The sequence below is a fragment of the Rana temporaria genome, chromosome 10 (assembly GCF_905171775.1).
Source record: "Rana temporaria chromosome 10, aRanTem1.1, whole genome shotgun sequence".
Taxonomy (NCBI): domain Eukaryota; kingdom Metazoa; phylum Chordata; class Amphibia; order Anura; family Ranidae; genus Rana; species Rana temporaria.
The window spans coordinates 149,416,267-149,435,867 of record NC_053498.1 but is presented as its reverse complement, the minus strand read 5'-3'; the positions used below and the strand labels follow the sequence as shown (position 1 = coordinate 149,435,867).

Below are 19,601 nucleotides of genomic sequence, written 5' to 3'. Positions count from 1 at the left end.
GCCGGATCACTGCCTACGGCATGAACGTAACCTACGCCCAGCCCTATTCACGTACTACGTAAACTACGTAAAATACATCGGCTTGTGTTCCCTGGTGCAGCCCTTTGCATGGATGCTGCTGAGTTACACCTCCTTTATGGGCTTTATATATTTTTTTAATATATTTTTATTTTATTTTTTATTATTAAAGGGCCAATTTTTTTTTTTTTTTTTAGAGGTCCAGAGGTCCCCCGGGCCCCGGATGGCCCCTTTTTTTTTTTTTTTTTTTATAAAAAAAATATATTTTTTCTAATATATTTTCATTTTATTTTTTATTAAAGGGCCAATTTTTTTAGGTGTACGGGGGTCCCCAGGTGCCTGGAGATCCCCAGGGCCCGGATGAAAACCCCCCTTTTTTTATTAAAAAAAAAAAAAAAAAAAAAAATTATATATTTTATTTATTTCTTATATTTTATTATTATTATTATTATTATTATTATTATTATTATTATTATTATTATTATTATTAAAGGGCCCAAAGGGCCCCGGATGGCAACCCCCCTTTTTATATATATATATATATATATATATATATATATATATATATTTTTTTTATTAAAGGGCTCAGGAGGTCCCCAGGGCCCCATGTGGCAAGCCCCCTTTTTTTATTTTTGTTTATATATATTTTTTATTTATTTTTTTATTATAGGGCCCAGAGGTCCCCGGATGGCTACCCCCCTTTTTTTATATATATTTTTCTTTATTTCTTAATTTCTTCTTTTTTTTGTAAAGCCCCCCCCCCCCCTGCTTCTCAATTTCAGACAGCAGCACTCCCCCCCCCTCCCGGTTCTCTGCTCCAGGGGGCCCATGCCTGAAGCTGTGTAAGGGGCCCCCATAATTCCTGATGGCGGCCCTGCTTATACTGTATTTATTTGTATGTATGTATGTATGTATGTATAATATATATATATATATATATATATATATATATATATATATATATATATATATATATATATATATATATATATATATATATATATATATATATATATATATATATATATATTTATATATTTTATACACCCACACACATACACAATGTTGCCTTCCCCCAGCTGATACAAAAGTTCTCCCATCATGACTCTGAACTGGAGGAAGGCTCGGTCTGTCCTGTGTACTGGGAACGCCGTGTTTTGCCACAAGGGGAAAATTGTAAATGAGATACTGCATTGCAGTCAATGCATCCCTTACTGGAAAACGTTGTACATCTCCATAGATCGGGTGGAAGATATAGCAGAAGGCCGACTCATCAATCAGATCATTTATAGACACATCACTGGTAAACGATTGTTTATCTCGCAGAGGACGGTCGGTATAAAACACATAAAAGACATGAATATAGCCAAAAGGTAAAGTTTAAAGGGACTCTCTGACCCCAAAGTACAAGCCGGTCTGCATAGAAAAAGGTTTTAGTAACATTCAGGGATTGATATGTGACATATTAGGGAGATGAGAAGAAACATAAAAAAGGAGAAAGATTTTATTTATTCTTCTATTTATAGCTACTTAACCACTTAAGACCCGGACCTTTAGGCAGGTAAAGGACCCGGCCAGTTTTTGCGATTCGGCACTGCGTCACTTTAACTGACAATTGCGCGGTCGTGCGACGTGGCTCCCAAACAAAATTGACGTCCTTTTTTCCCCACACAGAGATTTCTTTTGGTGGTATTTGATCACCTCTGCGGTTTTTATTTTTTGCGCTATAAACAAAAATAGAGCGACAATTTTGAAAAAAATTCAATATTTCTTAATTTTTGCTATAATAAATATCCCCCCCCAAAAAAATATATATATATATAAAAAAAAAATTCTCAGTTTAGGCCGATACGTATTCTTCCACCTATTTTTGGTAAAAAAAAAAAAAAAAAGCAATAAGCGTTTATCGTTTGGTTTGCGCAAAATGTATAGCGTTTACAAAATAGGGGATAGTTTTATTGCATTTGTACTATTTTTTTTTTTTTTTTTTTACTACTAATGGCGGCGATCAGCGATTTTTTTCGTGACTGCGACATTATGGCGGACACATCGGACAATTTTGACAAATTTTTGGGACCATTGTCATTTTCACAGCAAAAAATGCTATAAAAATTGATTGTTTACTGTGAAAATGACAATTGCAGTTTAGGAGTTAACCACTAGGGGGCGCTGAAGGGGTTATGTGTGACCTCATATGTGTTTCTAACTGTAGGGGGGTGTGGCTGTACGTGTGACGTCATAGATTGTGTTTCCCTATAAAAGGGATCACACGATCGATGACGGCACCACGATGAAGAATGGGGAAGCTGTGTTTACACACGGCTCTCCCCGTTCTTCAGCTCCGGGGACCGATCGCGGGACTCCGGCGGCGATTGGGGCAGCGGTTACGGAGCTTCGGACCGGGTCGTGGGCACGCGCCCGCAACCCACGGATGGGCACTTAAAGGGGACGTACCTGTACGTGCTTGTGCCCAGCCGTGCCATTCTGCCGACGTATATGTGCAGGAGGCGGTGGAGGGGGTGGAGTTCCTGATCATGTGACTGGGGTGATCAAAAAGCACCTCCCCTTGGCACCTGTCAGTGGCAGCTTTTGTGTTTTATATTGAATAGACTGTGTGTGTGTACACACAATATATATATATATATTACACACACATACACCGTATATACTCAAATATAAGCCGATCCGAATATAAGCCTAGGCACCTAGGGCCAGATTCTCGTACAAATGCGGCCGTGTAACGTAACCCGTTTACGTTACACCGCCGCAAGTTTTCAGTTTTAGTGCCCGATCCACAAAGCACTTACCTGGAAACTTGCGGCGGTGTATCGTAAATATGTCCGGCGCAAGGCGGTCCAAATCGAATGGGCGGGTACAATTTAAATTAGGCGCGCGCCGAACCTACTGCGCATGCTCCGTTTCGTAACTCCCGCCGTGCTTTGCGCGAAGTGACGTCATTTTTTCGAACGGCGACGCGGGTAGCGTACTTCCGTATTCCCGGACGTGTTACGCAAACAAAGTGAAATTTTAAATTTCGACGCAGGAACGACGGCCATACTTTAGACAGCAATACGTTTGCTGACTAAAGTTAGGGCACCCAAAACGACGACTAACTTTGCGACGGGAAACTAGACTAGCGGTGACGTAGCGAACGCGAAAAAACGTTGTGGATCGGCCGTAACTCCTAATTTGCATACCCGACGCTGGTTTACGACGCGAACTCCCCCCAGCGGCGGCCGCGGTACTGCATCCTAAGATCCGACAGTGTAAAACAATTACACCTGTTGGATCCTAGGGATATCTATGCGTAACTGATTCTATGAATCAGCCGCATAGATACTCTGAGAGATACGACGGAGTATCTGAGATACTCCGTCGTATCTCCACTGTGAATATGGCCCCCAATTTTACCACAAAAAAATGGGAAACCGTATTGACTCGAGTATAAGCCTAGGGTGTCCATCGGCATGCCTCACTGTGCCCATGCCTCACTGTGCCCATGCCTCACTGTGCCCATGCCTAGACTGACGTTTAACATGGGAGTCTATGGAAGGGGTGCTCGGCTTTGAAAAAAAAAAAAAAAAAAAAACAGTGCTCCCCGGCCGTAGGTCCCCCGGACAACAAACTTTGCACACTTATAGGAGGAAGAGTGGGGCTACATGTGTGCCGAGTCCAGGGGACCTACGGTGGGCCAGTACTGTGTCCCCAAAATCCGGGAGATCAGGTGCAAAAAGGTGACTCGAGTATAAGCCGAGGGGGGCATTTTCAGCACCAAAGGTGCTGAAAAACTCGGCTTATACTCGAGTATATACGGTATATAGTTGCCCCGATACCACTTTTTTAAAGACAGGAATAAGAAAATGTATTTCTGGACAGTCGCACGCTGAACAAACGTTGCCTTTATTAAAATAGGAGAACACTACAAGCCACAGCAAAACAGCAAACTGGCCAGCTGACGCGTTTCATACTATTCCTAGTGTTCAATCATAGCTATGATTTGTGGGAGTACAAATACTCGGGACAACCCTAAATATATACACACTCACACACACAAAGCAAAAATGTAACATATCACAAATTATATGTGGTGGCTACATTAGTTTTGTTTTTTAGGCTTTTCACCTCTATTTTCACCTGGTGGTTTTGCCAATAAAGATGAACTCCGCCCCCCTCTCATGGGGACCCCGCTCTTAAGACAGGACTCTCATGGGGACCCTGCTCTTAAGACGGGACTCTCATGGGGACCCCGCTCTTAAGGCGTGACAATGATGTATGGGGGACTCCCAAGGCATACTCTTATGTAAGGGGACTCTCATGGGGACCCCGCTCTTAAGGCGGGACAATGATGTATGGGGGACTCCCAAGGCATACTTTCATACTCTTATGTAAGGGGGCTCTAATGGGGACCCTGCTCCTAAGAGGGGTTCAGATGGGGACCCTGCTCCTAAGAGGGGTTCAGATGGGGACCCTGTTCCTAAGGGAGGGGGACAATGACTTAAGACAAGACTGATAGGGGTCTTGCTCCTAGGGGAACCCTGATTTATGGGAGGGGGGCTCTGGAGACCCTGATGTATAGTGTGGGGGGGTTCTGATTGAAGACAAGACTCTGATGGGGACCCTGCTCCTAAGGGGAACTCTGACTAGGACCCTGCTAAGAGGGACTCTGATGGGGTCCCTGATGTATGGGGTACTCTGAATTAAGACAGGACTCTGATGGGGTCCCTGATGTATGGGGTACTCTGAATTAAGACAGGACTCTGATAGGGACCCTGATGTATAGTGGGGGGGGGGGGGGGTCTGATTGAAGACATGACTCTGATGGGGACCCTGCTCCTAAGGGGAACTCTGGCTAGGACCCTGCTAAGAGGGACTCTGATGGGGTCCCTGATGTATGGGGTACTCTGAATGAAGACAGGACTCTGATGGGGACCCTGATGTATGGGGTACTCTGAATTAAGACAGGACTCTGATAGGGACCCTGCTCCTAAGGGGAACTCTGACTAGGACCCTGCTAAGAGGGACTCTGATGGGGTCCCTGATGTATGGGGTACTCTGAAGACAGGACTCTGATAGGGACCCTGATGTAAAGCAGGCCTCTGATAGGAACCAAAATGCAAGGAGGACCCTGATGGGGATTTATTCTGGACCCGTGATGGACTGAAAAATAAATGTGGCCCTTGTATTGAAAAGTGTGGAGTCTCCTGGTCTATACTACCCAGAGCAGCCAATATTCATATCCTTCATACAACCATACCGCCAAAGAAAAGTCTGATGATTGGTTACTACGGGCAACAGTCTGTCCGAGACAATCCTACCATTACAGGATGATAAATTGGGCCCCCCCCCTCCCCCACCGCGTCAAGTAGAAACAAATAATTTTTAGTCTCTTTTTTGTTAACCGCGCTTCTCCAAAATACAAATCAATATTTCCGCACAGAGGACGACCTGAGCATTGATCGGGGATTTGGCAGGTCTGGCCGGACTCCTTGGCCGGACTCGTTGGCCGGACTCGTTGGCCGTGTGCCGCCCATCTTCAGGAGGACAATTAAGTGACTTCATTGTTTTTCATAACGAGGAGAACAAGTTTGATTTAATAGGTCAGGAATCAGTGGTGGGACCAAGCTATAAATATTATGGGGCGGTGAAGAGTCTGTGTTGCCATAGCAACCGAGATGCAGCTGTGTTTTTTTTATACAGAAGTCCAGGAAATAAAAAAAAAAAAAAAAAAAAAAAAAAAGTAGGGTTAATATTATAAAAAAGAACGGCTACTTTATAATATAATATGGTTGAACAATTCATTTGAAAAAGGCGAGGATGTCAGGGAAGATGTTTTTTGTCCTAAATTACACTCACCGGACACTTTATTAGGTCCCCCTTGCTAGTAGCGGGTTGGACCCCCTTTATTAGGTCCCCCTTGCTAGTAGAGGGTTTGGACCCCCTTTATTAGGTCCCCCTTGCTAGTAGCGGGTTGGACCCCCTTTATTAGGCCCCCCTTGCTAGTAGAGGGTTTGGACCCCCTTTATTAGGTCCCCCTTGCTAGTAGTGGGTTGGACCCCCTTTATTAGGTCCCCCTTGCTAGTAGCGGGTTGGAGCCCCTTTATTGGGTCCCCCTTGCTAGTAGTGGGTTGGACCCCCTTTATTAGGTCCCCCTTGCTAGTAGCGGGTTGGATCCCCTTTATTAGGTCCACCTTGCTAGTAGCGGGTTGGACCTCCTTTATTAGGTCCCCTTTGCTAGTAGCGGGTTGGACCCCCTTTATTAGGTCCCCTTTGCTAGTAGCGGGTTGGACCCCCTTTATTAGGTCTCCCTTGCTAGTAGCGGGTTGTACCCCCTTTATTAGGTCCCCCTTGCTAGTAGCGGGTTGGATCCCCTTTATTAGGTCCACCTTGCTAGTAGCGGGTTGGACCTCCTTTATTAGGTCCCCTTTGCTAGTAGCGGGTTGGACCCCCTTTATTAGGTCCCCTTTGCTAGTAGCGGGTTGGACCCCCTTTATTAGGTCTCCCTTGCTAGTAGCGGGTTGTACCCCCTTTATTAGGTCCCCCTTGCTAGTAGCGGGTTGGACGTCCCTCTGCCCGAAACAGAGGACAACACTGCGGACATCCTTTTGAACGAAACATGGAGGACAACACTGCGGACGTCCTTCTGAACGAAACATGGAGGACAACACTGCGGACGTCCTTCTGAACGAAACATGGAGGACAACACTACGGATGTCCTTCTGAATGAAACATGGAGGACGGCACTGCAGAGGGTCTTCTGACCAATACATGGTGGGTGGCACTGAGGACGTCCTTTTGACAGAAACATGGAGGACGTCACTGTGGAGGGCCTTCTGACCCAAACATGGAGGTCAGCACTGAGATCGTCCTTCTGACCCAAACATGGAGGACAGCACTGTGGATGCCTTTCTGACCAAAACATGTTGGATGGCACTGTGGACGGTCCTCTGCCGAAACATAGATGGCACTGTGGACGCCCTTCTGAACGAAACATGGAGGACTGCACTGCAGAATGCCTTCTGACCAATACATAGTGGAAGGTATGGAGAATGTCCTGACCCAAACATGGAGGACGGCACTGCAGACGCCCCTCTGCCTGAAACATGGAGGACGGCACTACAGACGCCTCTCTGCCTGAAACATGGAGGACGGCACTGCAGACGCCCCTCTGCCTGAAACATGGAGGACGGCACTGCAGACGCCCCTCTGCCTGAAACATGGAGGACGGCACTGCAGACGCCCCTCTGCCTGAAACATGGAGGACGGCACTGCAGACGCCCCCCTGCCTGAAACATGGAGGACGGCACTGCAAACAGTAGCTTTGATAATAAAGAAATTCATGGTTGAGATAAACTTGTATAGGCACCCTTATTTGTATACCCAACGCGTTTCTTGGCTGACTGCCAATCATCAGGGGTAAGATGCACAAGTGTACTGGAAAATCAAATACATTTTTATCAAATTTATACGGGTGGAAAACACCTGCTTTCCAGTGATCCCATGCATAAAATATTTAAAATTCCTAATTTCCACATGGCCCTTAGTCTATATTTCACCTGGCAGTACTTGGTATCTGTATATCTCGAGTATGTTTAGTTATTAGTTAGTATATTTATTAAAGTGGTTGAATAGTTTTTTCGTTTTACTTTTACCTACAGGTAAGCCTATAATAAGGCCTATAATAAGGCTTACCTGTAGGTAAAAAAAAAATAGCTCCTAAACCTTTACGGTTCAGGAGATATTACCCTTGCAATGAGCCGCTAAATGCAGCGGCGCATGCGCACAGGGGATTCTCGGCTTAAGGCCGGGCAGACGCCGGACCTTGCCGGAAAGAAGTCTCCCGCGCGCATGCTACAGGTGGCACAAAAAAAATTTGTTTGGACTATACAACCGCTTTAATGATTAATTCATTATTTTACCGACCACCTATAGAGACCCATGTGTTTACCGTATATACTCGAGTATAAGCCGAGGCACCTAATTTTACCACCAAAAAATGGGAAAACTAATTGACTCGAGTATAAGCCTAGGGTGTCCATGCGCATGCCTCACTGTGCCCATGACTAGACTTACGTTTAACATGGGAGTATATAGAAGGGGTGTCCGGTTCGGTTTAAAAAAAAAAAAAAACGGTGCTCCCCGGCTGTAGTTCCCCCGGACAACAAACTTTCCAAACTTGTAGAGGAGAACTACATGGGGCTACATGTGTGCCAAGTTTTGGGTCCAGGGGACCTACGGCCGGCCAGTACCGGGTCCCCAAAGTTACCGAAGAAATGACTGTTTAACATGGGAGTCTATGGAAGGGGTGCCCGACTTTGTGCTCCCCCGGACAACAAACTTTGCACACTTGTAGAGGAAGAGTGGGGGCTACATGTGTCCCCAAAGTCCAGGAGATCAGGCGCAAAAAAGGTAACTCGATTATAACCTGAGGGGGACATTTTCAGCACAAACAAAATGTGTTGAAATATTATAATACATACGGTATATTTATTATGTGATTTTGTTTACCTATGATCTGTAATTTTATCTGTACATGTAATTGTATCTATTATATCTATTGATTAATTGTTTGCATGAAATCTATTATTACAAATACCATGTTAATATTCTTCTCATGATTATATTAAAAATTATTTATTATCCATATATCTATTTTTATTATGCCTACAAAATATCTTGGGGATTACGACATTAACCACTTGTCCACGGGTGCTACAGGCATCATTCAGATATCGCCGTCTTCAGCCGCCGATTCTGTGCGCAAAAAGATCAATCAAAGCGGCGGTTCCGCCCCTTGATCGTTCTTATAGGCAGCGGGAGGGGACGTCCCCCCCCCTCCCGCCACCATCCCGTGTCATCGGGGGCCCGGAGAACGAATCGGCCGGCGCTGCCTGGAAAGCATAGAGATGACTGGTGGTCAGATGGTCACCAGTCATCTCTATGACCGTCGGAGGCCCGGGCGCGACATTATGATGTCACGCCCGGTACCCGGAAGTAAACAAAGCCGCAATCGCGGCTGTCGACATGTGATCGGTGATTTTTTTTTCACCGATTTCATGCTTGTAAGCCTGGAGGAGAGATGTGGGGGGAGGGGAAGGTCTTATTGACCCCGCATCTCTCCATAAAGAGGACCTGTCACACTGATTCCTATCACAAGGGATGATTACATTCCTTGTAATAGGAATAAAGGTGATAAAAAAAAAAATGTAAAAAAGAAAAGTGTAAAAAAAAAAAAAAAAAAAAAAAAAAAAAAGTAAAATAAAAATTGTTTTTTTTTCCAAAATGCCCCTGTCCCCGTTATCTCGCGCGCAGAAGCGAACACGCATGAAAGTCCCGCCCACATATGTAAACGCCGTTCAAACCCCACATGTGAGGTATCGTTGCGTGCGTTAGAGCGTGTGCAACAATTCTAGCACTAGACCATCTCTGTAACTCGAAAATAGTAACCTGTAAAAAATGTTAAAGCGTCACCTATGGAGATTTTTAAGTACCGAAGTTTGGCGCCATTCCATGAGTGTGCGCAATTTTAAAGTGTAACATGTTAGGCATCTATTTACTCGGCGTAACATCATCTTTCACATTATACAAAAAAAATTGGGCTAACTTTACTGTTTTGTTATTTTTTAATTCATGAAACCGTTTTTTTCCCCCAGAAAAAGGTGTTTGAAAAATGATTGCGCAAATACCGTGCGAGAAAAAAAAGTTGCAATGACTGCCATTTTATTCCCTAGAGTGTCTGCTAAAAATATATATATATATATATATATATATATATATATATATATATATATATATATATATATATATATATATATATATATATAAAATGTTTGGGGGGTTCTGATTAATTTTCGAGCAAAAAAAATGAGATTTTTTACATGAAGGAGAGAAGTGTCAGAATAGGCGCGTTGGACAAGTGGTTAATATTCTTCTCATGATTATATTAAAAATTATTTATTATCCATATATCTATTTTTATTATGCCTACAAATATCTTGGGGATTATGACATTAAAATAAAACAATTTTCAGATTGACATATATAACTTTATCAATTTTCAATGCGATGCCTCATTTAAAGTCCCGTTATGCCTTCCTATACCTTGTTAAAATATTTCGGGATGAAGGCATTTCATTGCTTAAATCTAGGTTGCGATGGGTCACTTTCTCTTCCAATTTTTCGATTTTTTTTTTAACAGTTTTTATTGGATATATTTTATAGCAAAAAGTAAAACAAAAATGTTGTTTTTTTTTTTGTTTATATATATATATATATATATATATATATATATATATATATTTCAAAATTATCATTTATTTTTGTATAATATTATATATATAAAAAATATACAAAAAAAATGATAAATATAAATAAATAAATATATATATATATATATATATATATATATATATATATATATATATATATATATATATATATATATATATATATTTATTTCAAAATTATCATTTTTTTTTTGTTAAGACCCCCTTTCACATGGAAAAAGTTTTCAGGCATTTCGGCGCTAGAAATGGCGTCTGTAAACCTCATGAAAACTGTCTCCCATTCATTGGGATCAGTGCTTTCACACTGGGGGGCAGGGCGCTCGCGGGACGTTAGAGAAAAAGCCCTACAAGCAGCATCTTTGGGGCGGTTTGCAAGCGATGTATACACCGCCCCTAAAACACCCCTGCCCATCACAATAAATGGGCAAGCGATTCAGAAGCGCTGCAACACAAAAGTTTTTTATTTTTTTACCCTTTTTTGGGGATAAAAGCGCCACGCTAGTGGCCAAAAAGCTAAAATCTAAAATGAGTGGTGCTTTACCGCAAACGCAGGTTCAGCCCCATTGTGAAAGGGGTCATATGGCGAAAACAAAAAAAAAACCGCAGTGGTGATCAAATACCACCAAAAGACAGCTCTAGTTCTGTGGATAAAAAAGAAAAAAATGTATATAACTTTTTATTGGATATAGTGTAGCATGACTGCGCAATTGTCATATATATATATATATAAACGCTATAGATTAAACGCTATAGATTTGGCGCAAACCAATTAATAAACTATTATTGAGATTTTTTTTTTACCGAAAATATGTAGAAGAATACGTATCGGACTAAACTGAGGAAAAAAAAAGTATTTTTTATATATTTTTGAGGGATATTTATTATAGAAAAAAGGAAAAAAAAAATATTGCATTTTTTTCAAGTTAGTCAGTTAAAGCGACGCAGTGCCGGATCGCATAAAGGGGCCCGGTCCTTTACCTGCATATTGGTCCAGGGGTTAAGTGGTTAAGAATCAAGTCAACAACACCCTTTTTTTTAAAATTAACTCAGCTCTGCTTTCTTTTACCTACTTGAATGCAACATAGAGCAAATAAGGAATAAAATTGCTGGATTCAAAAACATTCACTATACTAAAAACACACACACAAAAAAAAAAAAAAAGACAGATTTTAACTAAAATACAGTTTTATATTATATTATATAACACCGTATTTTAGTTAAAATCTGTCATTGAATTAAAATACAGTAATATATATAAACTGTATTTTAGTTCAAATCTGTCCCTTTTTTTTTTTATATTTATATTTTTTTGTATATACACACACACACATATATATATATATATATACACATACAACTGTTGCAGCAAACAATAAAATAAAACATTAAAATCCAAAACAGCAACATGACAAAATAACAACAATTTATAACATACCCCTCAAACCTGCAGCAGTTATTCTGGAAGCTCCTGGTTATATATATATATATATATATACACACACACACAGTATGCCATACACAAGTCACATGACTGCAGGCCCGTTCTCATCCTCTATCAAATCTCTGTGAAAATGTTACCGATGGATTTGGAATCCTCAGCCCAGGAAAAAGATGAGATTTGGGATTTTACAAGGAAATCCCGGGAATTCCTCTACTCTGGAAAGGAAGGTGCTGATTTGACACTCGGTAGCCTGATCCTACATTGGGGAGGAGGAGTTTTGGATTATGGGCGTTTCCCTTTCTGGTGCATTTAAATCAGTGTTTCTCAATTCCAGTCCTCCGGCCCCCCCAACAGGTCAGGTTTTCAGGATTTCCATTATTTTGCACAGGTGATTTGATCAGTTTCACTGCCTTAGTAATCACCACAGCCTTTTCATCTGAGGGAAATCCTGAAAACCTGACCTGTTGGGGGGGCCTGAGGACTGGAATTGAGAAACACTGATTTAAAGCGATATAAACTAAAAAAAAAAATATATATTTTCTGTTATAGAGGACATTTGGAAATAATTGCGGATAAGCAGCACCCTGTGTGGACACGAGCAGTTGGAGGGGCAGCCCCATAGTTGAGCTGTGCTTCACCCCCCCCCCCCCCCCCCCAAACTACTACCCCCTTTAGCTTGCAGAGGTAGCAACTGGAGATGTACACATGCTGCCCCCCCCCTCCCTCCCCGCCCTCAATGCTTTCCTTCACCCCTTTCCCGGGACACAGTGCAGGAAAAGGCATGTTAAAGTGGGACTCAGCCCTCGTTCACATCGAATGTGGCTTTGAATTGTGTGATGCAATCTGAAATCACACAAATTCAAAGCCGCATGTCGGTGCAACTTGGAAGACATCAGCGCGGCTTCATGCATAGATGGCCATGCAATCCGCACCCGAAAATAGGGTGACCACGTGTCCCGGATTGCCCGGGACAGTCCCGCATTTTGCTGGTCTGTCCCGGACACATTCATTCCAGGACAATACAGTGTCCCAGAATGAAAGTGACACAGCCACCCCCCGGGCCAATCTGATGCCCCCAAAAATGGCCGCCACATCACCGCTTTACTCACTGACAGTACTTGCCCTGGCCGGGAATGTCTGGAGGAGCACAATCCCCGCCCCCCCGGCTTGTGATTGGAGAAATCATAAATCCCGCCTCTTGTGTCCAATCACTGTGCTGTGATTCGTTACACCACAAGCTGATTTTTGGGAAGGGAGGGTGTCCCTGAATGGTAGTTTGGAAATGTGGTCACCCTACCCGAAAATCACGAAAATCAGTGCAGGAACTACGTTTTCAAATAGTCGTGGCACCGTAAAGTTGCTGTTGCACTGATTTGAACAATGCCATTGCCAATAATAGAGTGCGACTTCTCATGCGATTTGACCTGTCACTCCGGTGTGAACGGGGGGGACTAAGGCTGGGTTCACACCGGTGCGCTGTGCGATATTGCACATGATTCGCACCGCAGTGCAAATCGCATGCAATGTACGTGCAATGCGATTTCAGGACCCTTTTTTTTTGGTGCGCACCAGAATCGGATCGCATGGGTGTTCACACTCATGCGATCCGATTCATGTCCAAATTGTCAGTTCGCAGTGCAATATGCGAGCTGAAATGGGGGGGTGTCGTTAATGTTGTATGACACTCCCCAGCAGTTCATATATGGCAGTGTGAAGTGCCGTGCGAGTCGGGTGCGATTCCGGGAAGCCGCAGTGGAATCGAAATGTTCTCACATCGCACTAGTGTGAACCCGGCCTTAACCACTTAAGACCCAGACCAAAATGCAGCTAAAGGACCAGGCCCCTTTTTGCGATTCGGCACTGCGTCGCTTTAACTGACAATTGCGCGGCCGTGCGACGTGGCTCCCAAACAAAATTGGCGTCCTTTTTTCCCCACAAATAGAGCTTTCTTGAAGTGGTATTTGATCACCTCTGCGGTTTTTATTTTTTGCGCTATAAACAAAAATAGAGCGACAATTTTGAAAAAAATTCAATATTTTTTACTTTTTGCTATAATAAATATCACCCAAAAATTTATAAAAAAACAATTTTTTTCCTCAGTTTAGGCCGATACGTATTCTTCTACATATATTTGGTAATACAAATCGCAATAAGTGTTTATCGGTTGGTTTGCGCAAAATTTATAGTGTTTACAAAATAGGGGATAGTTTTATTGCATTTTTTTTTTTTTTTACTACTAATGGCGGCGATCAGTGATTTTTTTCGTGACTGCAACATTATGGCGGACACTTCGGACAATTTTGACGCATTTTTGGGACCATTGTAATTTTCACAGCAAAAAATGCATTAAAAATGCACTGATTACTGTGAAAATGACAATTGCAGTTTGGGAGTTAACCACAAGGGGGCGCTGAAGGGGTTAAGTGTGACCTCATCTGTGTTTCTAACTGTAGGGGGGTGTGGCTGTAGGTGTGACATCATTGATTGTGCTTCCCTATATTAGATAACACACGATCAATGACGCCGCCACAGTGAAGAACGGGGAAGGTGTGTTTACACTCACCTCTCCTCGTTCTTCAGCTCCGGGGACCGATCGCGGGGCTCCAGAGGCGATCGGGTCCGCGAGTCCCGCGGCCACGAAGCTTCGGACCGGGTCGCGGGCGCACGCCCGCGACCCACGGCTGGGCATTCAACAATCACGTACAGGTACGTGATTGTGCCCAGCCGTGCCATTCTACCGACGTATATCGGCGTTAGGCGGTCCTTAAGTGGTTAATGTACAATATAACAAATTGCGAGCGGTCAGGCTTGTTCTGCAATACAGTATACTGACCCGTATATCTACAATTCGCTGCTGAATGTACACTCTACTGCGCATGTGCTGGCCAATCAAAACAGCCAAAGACCGACACCTAGAAGACCCCAGGAAGAAGATGCTGGAGAGGGACTTTGTGAGCGTCGGACTGTTAGAACAAAGTATGCTAGGCGGCAGCGCATTTATCTTTCATTCGTTTCAATGGCCAGAATATATTATTATTCTGGCCATTAAAATGAATGAACCCCAAGCACTTGACCCACCTGAATGCATCCACAGTGGAACCGCGCTTTACAAGTAACGCGGTTAACTACTTAAGGACCGCCTCCTGCACATATACGTCGGCAGAATGGCACGGCTGGGCACAAGCACGTACAGGCACGTCCTCTTTAAGTGCCCAGCTGTGGGTCGCTCCTGCGACCCGGTCCGAAGCTCCGTGACCGGATCACCGCTGGAGTCCCGTGATCGGTCCCCGGAGCTGAAGAACGGGGAGAGCCGTGTGTAAACACACCTTCCCCGTTCTTCACTGTGGCGCCGTCATTGATCGTGTGTTCCCTGTTATAGGGAAACACGCTCAATGACGTCACATCTACAGCCCCGCCCCCCTACAGTTAGAAACACATATGAGGTCATACATAACCCCTTCAGCGCCCCCTTGTGGTTAACTCCCAAACTGCAATTGTCATTTTCACAGTAATCAGTGCATTTTAAAAGCATTTTTTGCTGTGAAAATGACAATGGTCCCAAAAATGTCAAATTTGTCCGAAGTGTCCGCCATAATGTCGCAGTCACGAAAAAAAAAATCGAAGATCGCCGACATTAGTAATAAAACATTTTTTTTTTTTTATAAAAATGCAATAAAACTATCCCCTATTTTGTATACGCTATAAATTTTGCGCAAACCAACCGATAAACGTTTATTGAGATTTTTTTACCAAAAATATGTAGAATACGTATCGGAATAAACTGAGGAAATTTTTTTTTTTTTAATATATTTTTGGGGGATATTTATTAAAACAATAAGTAAAAAATATTGAATTTTTTTCAAAATTGTCGCTCTATTTTTGTTTATAGCGCAAAAAATAAAAACCGCAGATGTGATCAAATACCACCAAAAGAAAGCTCTATTTGTGGGGGAAAAAGGACGCCAATTTTGTTTGGGAGCCACGTCGCACAACTGCGCAATTGTCAGTTAAAGCGACACAGTGCCGAATCGCAAAAACTGGCCGGGTCCTTTACCTGCATTTTGGTCCGGGACTGAAGTGGTTAAAGGGTAAGTTCACCTTTCGTAACATGTTACAAGTTACAACCATATCCTGGGTGTAACAGATGCAGCTACCCCCCCCCCCCTCACTTTGACACAGTGAGCGGGGGATCTTCTTCCCCCACCCGGCCCCATCATTCATTCATAGAGTTCTTTGAATGTGAAAACTACAAGTACTGACAGCAGTGGCGGCTGGTGATAAAAAAAATTGTGGGCGGGGTGCCCGGCTTTGAAAAATCGGTGCTCCCCGGCTGTAGGTCCCCCGGATAACAAACTTTGCACACTTGTAGAGGAAGAGTGGGGGCTACCTACGGCCTACCGGCACCGGGTCCCCAAAGTCCGAGAGATCAGGCACGAAAAGGTGACTCGAGTATAAGCCGAGGGGGTGGGCATTTTCAGCATAAAAAAAAATGTGCTGAAAAACTCGGCTTATACTCGAGTATATACGGTAATAAATAACAATTAAAAAAACGCAAATCACAGTAAAATCGCATGTCGAAACACGCAGTAAGCACCGCAAAAAGCACTGCAAAAACGCTCAAAATCAACATGCATAGGTGTGAATCGAGCCTAAAAATGCATGCACAGTGTTTTCCATGTATTCTAAGGCTCCATTCACACCTAGGCGTTTTTACGCCCGACGCTGAAATACGCTGGAGGGGTGATTAACATTGTCGGCTATGGAGATGGTTCACATCTCCACGCCGAACACCTGAAGCTCAAAATAAGTCCCGGACCCTTTTTCCCAGGCGGCTTCGGCGTTCGGCATAGCCGACAATGTTAATCACCTCTCCGGCGTATTGTAGGCTAAAAAACGCTGCGTTTTGTCGCGGCAAATCGCAGGACAAAACGCCGCGTTCAGGTGTGAATGCAGCCTAATGGCTCTAGTTGGCTCTAGTTCACACCCATGTGCAGAAACTGACTGCATGGTGTGAAACTGACTGCATGGTGTGAAACTGACCGGAAACTGACTCCATGGTGTGAAACTGACTGCATGGTGTGAAACTGACTGGAAACTGACTGCATGGTGTGAAACTGACTGGAAACTGACTGCATGGTGTGAAACTGACTGGAAACTGACTGCATGGTGTGAAACTGACTGGAAACTGACTGCATGGTGTGAAACTGACTGCATGGTGTGAAACTGACCGGAAACTGATTGCATGGTGTGAAACTGACCGGAAACTGACTGCATGGTGTGAAACTGACCGGAAACTGATTGCATGGTGTGAAATTGACCGGAAACTGATTGCATGGTGTGAAACTGACCGGAAACTGACTGCATGGTGTGAAACTGACCGGAAACTGATTGCATGGTGTGAAACTGACCGGAAACTGACTGCATGGTGTGAAACTGACCGGAAACTTATTGCATGGTGTGAAACTGACCGGAAACTGATTGCATGGTGTGAAACTGACCGGAAACTGACTGCATGGTGTGAAACTGACCGGAAACTGATTGCATGGTGTGAAACTGACCGGAAACTTATTGCATGGTGTGAAACTGACCGGAAACTGACTGCATGGTGTGAAACTGACCGGAAACTGATTGCATGGTGTGAAACTGACCGGAAACTGACTGCATGGTGTGAAACTGACCGGAAACTGATTGCATGGTGTGAAACTGACCGGAAACTGACTGCATGGTGTGAAACTGACCGGAAACTGATTGCATGGTGTGAAACTGACCGGAAACTGACTGCATGGTGTGAAACTGACCGGAAACTGATTGCATGGTGTGAAACTGACCGGAAACTTATTGCATGGTGTGAAACTGACCGGAAACTGATTGCATGGTGTGAAACTGACTGCATGGTGTGAAACTGACCGGAAACTTATTGCATGGTGTGAAACTGACCGGAAACTGATTGCATGGTGTGAAACTGACCGGAAACTTATTGCATGGTGTGAAACTGACCGGAAACTGATTGCATGGTGTGAAACTGACCGGAAACTTATTGCATGGTGTGAAACTGACCGGAAACTGACTGCATGGTGTGAAACTGACCGGAAACTTATTGCATGGTGTGAAACTGACCGGAAACTGACTGCATGGTGTGAAACTGACTGGAAACTGACTGCATGGTGTGAAACTGACCGGAAACTGACTGCATGGTGTGAAACTGACCGGAAACTGATTGCATGGTGTGAAACTGACCGGAAACTGACCGCATGGTGTGAACTAGAGCCATTGGAATACATGGGAAACACTGTGCATGCATTTTTACTGCAAAAAAAAAAAAAAGCGCCTGGAACTGCATCTGGTGTGAACGGGGCCCTTAAAAACAAAATTACGAAGACGTTTGTATGAAGAGGAAGAAATCAGCGAGGGGCCACGCCGAGCCGCCTACATGACTTTGGCTGGGAAATCTCCTCCAGACACAGAAACAACACATTATCCTAATCAGAGCAGAAATGATAAATCAGGTCTCACCTCTTTTTTCCTCCTCTTTGTCTTGGTCGCCTTGATCTCTTTGTATTTTTTGGGTTTCTTCCTCCTCGGAGCGGGGACCTGTTCCTCGGGGAAGAATTCCTCCTCCTCTATCTCCGGCTCTTCCATTCCTCTTTCTTCCTCGTCTGTGAAGAACAGATAGAAGACGGCGGCGTTAGTCGCTTTCTCCCAATCTATTTTCCGCGTGTTCCTCGCACATATTACAAATGTTATAGCAGCGGGAGGAGAAGGTGAGGATTGAAAATGTATTGACCCCCCCCCACCCCTCCCTTGTTCTGAATTTAAACACCAATGACTTTTCACGGCTGCTGCTAGATCACAAACAAAGGTCAGCGCCATCAGACAGTAACACAAAATGCAAAATAGATCTCCTGCCTCCTAATCATCTGCAACCCTCAGAATTCCATTACTCCCCCCCCCCCCCCCCCCCCCCCCCGCGCTGGGAACCTGTTCTGCTCAATTCAGGGATAAGATGACATCTGGATCATTAAGGTTCCTAGGGAAGGAAAACCATGGCAATCAGCGGCACGCTTATAAAAAAAAAAAAAAAAAAAGTGTTGCCCCCCCTCTTCAACAGCCAATCACAGCTCAGAAGATAAAAGCGTCGCGAGGTTGCTCAGGGCAACGGGAAAACTTTTCTCTTTTCCATTATGTACTCATTGTCCGCAGAATCAATTTCTACATTATGTTCTTCTTGAGTTTAACCGCTTCAGCCCCGGACCAATAGGCAGCTAAAGGACCGGGCCCCTTTTTGCGATTTGCCACTGCGTCGCTTTAACTGACAATTGCGCGGTCGTGCGATGTGAAATTGAATTGGCATCCTTTTTTTCCCCCACAAATAGAGCTTTCTTTTGGTGGTATTTGATCATCTCTACGGTTTTTATTTTTTTGCGCTATAAACAAAAATAGAGCGACAATTTCGAAAAAAAATCTATATTTTTACTTTTTGCTAATAAATACCCCCCAAAAATATAACCGTATTTGCCGGCGTATAAGACGACCCCCTAATTTTCCAGGTAAAATGTTGGTTTTGGGATATACTCACCATATAAGACGACCCCCTTCCTACTAGTCATGCCTCGCCTCACCTCACTGTGCCGTTGATACATGCCTCACAGTACCCATCAGTGCCCACCCATAAGTGCCACCCATGAATGCCCATCAGTGCCACTTATGAGTGTCACACCATCAGTGCCGCGCTGGGAACCTGTTCTGCTCAATTCAGGGATAAGATGACATCTGGATCATTAAGGTTCCTAGGGAAGGAAAACCATGGCAATCAGCGGCACGCTTATAAAAAAAAAAAAAAAAAAAGTGTTGCCCCCCCT

At 43.8% G+C, this 19,601-nt stretch overlaps 1 protein-coding gene across 5 annotated transcripts in view; it reads right to left on the bottom strand.

Annotated features, from left to right (window-relative positions):
* The window catches only part of CHD5 (chromodomain helicase DNA binding protein 5), a 201,553-nt gene that overhangs the window by 154,184 nt on the left and 27,768 nt on the right, over window positions 1-19,601 (bottom strand). For all 5 annotated transcript variants that reach the window (XM_040326540.1, XM_040326536.1, XM_040326537.1 and 2 more), the window contains exon 2: window positions 18,256-18,398. In XM_040326540.1, the coding sequence (XP_040182474.1) occupies window positions 18,256-18,398 (143 nt within the window). The remainder of the gene's footprint in view (window positions 1-18,255; window positions 18,399-19,601) is intronic.